The sequence below is a fragment of the Cyprinodon variegatus genome, unplaced genomic scaffold, assembly GCF_000732505.1.
Source record: "Cyprinodon variegatus isolate N-32 unplaced genomic scaffold, C_variegatus-1.0 Scaffold1233, whole genome shotgun sequence".
Taxonomy (NCBI): domain Eukaryota; kingdom Metazoa; phylum Chordata; class Actinopteri; order Cyprinodontiformes; family Cyprinodontidae; genus Cyprinodon; species Cyprinodon variegatus.
Window position 1 is genome coordinate 175357 of NW_015151686.1, and position 3966 is coordinate 179322.

General features: G+C 44.9%; 1 protein-coding gene across 1 annotated transcript in view; it reads right to left on the reverse strand.

The window, feature by feature from the left end:
- Positions 1 to 3333, reverse strand: part of ift46 (intraflagellar transport 46) — a 7100-nt gene extending 3767 nt beyond the window's left edge. The window contains exons 1-3 of the mRNA XM_015401568.1: positions 2894 to 3333; positions 2576 to 2811; positions 151 to 311 (exon numbers count right to left, since the gene is read on the reverse strand). Coding sequence (XP_015257054.1) covers positions 151 to 311; positions 2576 to 2811; positions 2894 to 3013 — 517 coding nt within the window. The 5' untranslated portion in view covers positions 3014 to 3333. The remainder of the gene's footprint in view (positions 1 to 150; positions 312 to 2575; positions 2812 to 2893) is intronic.
- Positions 3334 to 3966: the final 633 nt, after the last annotated feature.

A 3966-nucleotide genomic window follows, 5' to 3' on the forward strand; every position in this document is an offset into this window, starting at 1 on the left:
AAACTTTGATGTTATAAACTCAGATATAAACTCAGATTTTATAAACTCTAATCTTATAAACTCAGGCATTATAAGCACAGACTTTATAAACTCAGACATATTAAAAACAAACAGTGACCTTAAAAACATTCAGATATTCTTATTTTTCGCTGTAAATGTCCTTATAGAGGAGTGAGGGTGGATGCTCGGACACGGTCTGTGTGTTGTGGTTCTGTACCTTCAGGAAGGCGTCGATGTCTCCAGCAGTAGGGATGAAGTCTGGGATGAAGGGTCTGAGGCAGTGCTCCAGCTCTAAGGTCTGAGGAGAGTAGCTGAGAGGAGAACACAGAGGAGACGGGCCGGTCAGTCAGAACTGCTGGTAACCTGGTAACAGTGCTGGTACCGGGTCACACATAGTCTGGAGCTTCCAGTCAGGGTTCTTGTAAACATTTATTCATCTTTGCTTCGAGGAAACTGATGATCAGGATCCGTATTTATCAAACTTCTTAGAATCAGTCCTAAAAACTCTCTAAGAGTCGACTTAATGAGCAAAAACTATCCTAGTTCTAATCTGGACTTCAGGGTTCTTCATCCAGAGTCTCATTCAGTGACCAAAGTCTAGATCATCAGTGGGACTCAGAACCTGGTGCTGCAGATGGATTCTAGATGATGTAACTCTAAGGCTACGTTCACACTGCTGGCTGAAGTTACCCACATCCGATTATTTGGCCCATATGTGACCTGGATCTGATCTTTCCATGGCTGTCTGAACGACACAGATCCGATTTGTTCCAATGTGACCTAGAACCCTTGGCTCTGTGGTCCTGAATCCGATATGAATCTGATCTTAATGCAACCTGAGTCTGAACGGCCAGGTTGGATTCATCCAAACTGAACGTCATTAATACCAGACAGTGGTCACTATTCTGCGTGTTTCTACACAGAAGCGGCAAGAAAAACAACAACCATGGTGGATGGTGATATGGAGAGCAGTATTTATGTTTAAACATATTGAAAAGATTGAGTTTTTATGGTTGGGAAAGAGCGCTAGATTCGCGCCGGCGCTACCGTCCATGTTTACTTCCGGAAATAAAAGAGCACGCTGGCCTGTGATGTCATTGCGTCCTCTACTGCGCATGCAGGACACTTGCATTTTTTTTTTTGGTGTGGAGAAAATCATTTAATAAAAAGAACGTGTGCGTCAGCGTGGCTTTACCAGAGAGGAAGACACTGACTGTCAGATCTGTGCAGCAGGAGATTTTTGTTTTGGTTAAATGTTAAAAACTAGTTAAAAATAAAAGAAGATGAAACAGCGATCAAAGTTGGTCCCAGTGCTGCAGAACGGACATTTACAAACTGATGGGAACTCAGAGGACGCCGCCTGGTGGAGGAAGATGCCACCAAGGGGAAAGAAAGACGCTCCCGGTGAAATCTGGACTTATCTGGATCTACCACTATTTTATTTAAATCTTTTTTTTGGGGGGATGTGTCGTTTGGATTTCTCTTTTTGGAACGGGACTTTAGACTTAAACACTTCCAGGACTTTGTTTTGAGTTCAGAGGATGTGGACCTCCTTTGTGGACATTATTATTATTAATATAAAGAATGAGCAGTTTTTGCTCTCAGTTATTAAAGTGTTTTTGCTGGAATAAATTCAGTGTTTAGAGTCTAACTTATAAAAAGGTTATAAAGGATTTTTGGTTATTGATCTGTTTATACTGAATTACTATTGAATGAACTATTGATTCTTTGTAGTACTGTGATTTTTTTTGTTATAAATCATTGTAATAAAAAAAAAATCAACCAATTTCTTACTAAGTGGTTGGATAGTTTTACTTTCGTATCAAATTAATAAAGTAACATATTTTACCTGATTCCTGTAGCAGAATCTCTGGGGGTAAATTGTGAGTCCTGCTTCTAATCAAGCTGAATTATACCAGGTGTTTTCATCTCCATACAGAGGGGCCCCTGCCTGTCTTTGCCTGGGGCCCCATAATTCCTGAATCCACCCCTGCCTATAGGCAGCCAGTTATTCTATCCTCACTGATGTTTCCAGATGTTTAGTGATGAACTGTAGTGAAATCAGCCCATGCTGTAGCGGCTTTAATCCCAGAATGAAGCTCTGCTGCAGGAGGCTCCTGCTGGGATTACGTCCCTAACACAGATTATAGACGCTCTGTCCAATCAGCTCTGAGTCCTCAGAAAACAAAACCTCTACAGATCTCTGTCTGCTCAGCAGCGCCCTCTAGTGGCAGCTCCTACCATTACAGACACATCTGGAGGTTCTGAAACATCTGGAGGAGGAAGAGAGATTAGCTTTTATCTTAAATTTGAGAGTCAGAGGAAATTCCTCTAAATCTCAGCAGAGAGTAAAAAATGTCTGTGAGGAGTTTGATGAATACGGCCCCTGAAGAGAAGATCTAGAACATCTAGAGCAGCAGGCTGTGGTTCTTTCCTCAGGCTGTGAGGAAAGAACCACAGAACATCTGCCAGAGTGGTCAGAGCATAGAGCTAGAAGACATAGAACCTGCTTATAGAAAGCTGTAGGTGGTTCTGGGCCCAGCGGAGAGGTTCTGCTCTCTGGACCGGTCCTCACCGGGTGATGTACTGGAACAGCTCCTTGATCTCCGTGGTAACGGGCAGGTTGGCATAATCTGCAGGGTCATAGGCTCCCTCTACAGCCTCAGTGGTCTCATCATCATCATCATCATCATCTTCATCTGTGTCATCCTCCTCAGAGTCTTCCTCCTCCTCCTCCTCCTCCTCCTCCTGGCTGGGACTGGCCCCTGGCTTTGGCCCCTCTGGCTCCAGCTGCTTCCTGCTGGCCTCTGGCTGACAGAGACAGATTAATAATCCCTGATGGGATTATGTCCATCCATCCAGGCAGTAAATGATGGTCTCTAACCCGCGGTACCTGTCTCTGTCCCCGGGGGGCCGGGCTGTAGAGGCTGGGGACCTCCTCTCCATCCTCCACCTCCAGGCTCTCATCGTAGGGCTGGTTCCTCAGCAGCTGGGCCTCCTTCCCCCGCTCCATGGCGGCTCCGCTCCGGCTCTCCTCTCTCTGGGTCACAGCAGCTTCGGTTCCGGTTCTAAACGCCAGATAACGGTGTGAATGGACCGGTTCTGGTCCATAAACCGTCTGAAGACAAATGAAGGTTCAGCTCTAACCGGAGCTAACTGAGCTAACGGCTAACAGCAGCTTTTAAAGATCTAAACCTGTAGAATAGCAGCTGATAACCAGCCTGGAGCTAACAGCTAACCTCTCACTGGTTTATACTGGAGAACAGCCACAATAAACCAGTTTAAAACCAGTTTATCTGTCGCCAAACGGGGTTCGTCAGAGTGGCTGCCTGAGCAACAGAGAATTTACCGTATCCTGGCAACGGGAGGAGAGGAGCATCATGGGAGATGTAGTTAAATCATATAATTATCCCAGCCACGGTCATTTTAGGCGTTTTAAGGAGTTTTTACAGTTTTTTTATACAATAAAAACAATTATAAAAAAATTAAAGCAACAAAGTCTGGAAAAATAGTTTATTGTTGACTGTTTGTGGATTGAGACAAATATTTTATTTCCAAATAACATCAGTTCGTTCTTCTTTGACTTGTTTCATTTTGAGTCTCATACTTAGCGGACCAGATCTGGATCCAGACCCACCTGCTGGCTAATCCGGACCCAACCTGATATAAAACATTTATAAATTACAGCAAGTTGTCCAGTGGGCCAAGGCAGCGGCCAGTGGAGGGGGGGCAAGACTTAAGGGAGTAGATCAAACCCAACTTGACAAATAGAATAAAAAAGAAACCCTTCCGAGTCTGAGGAGCCGACTTGGTCCAGGGCTGTGGGGGGTTACTGTTTGTGCAGCCAACAGGCAGGCAGGCACTCCGTTCAGGGTTATCCAGGGGCGTTATCCAGAGAGGTCCGGGGTCCAAACACAGAGACAGATTTTCGGCGACAGTACAGGTAGGGGTTTTTAAAGAGAAGGG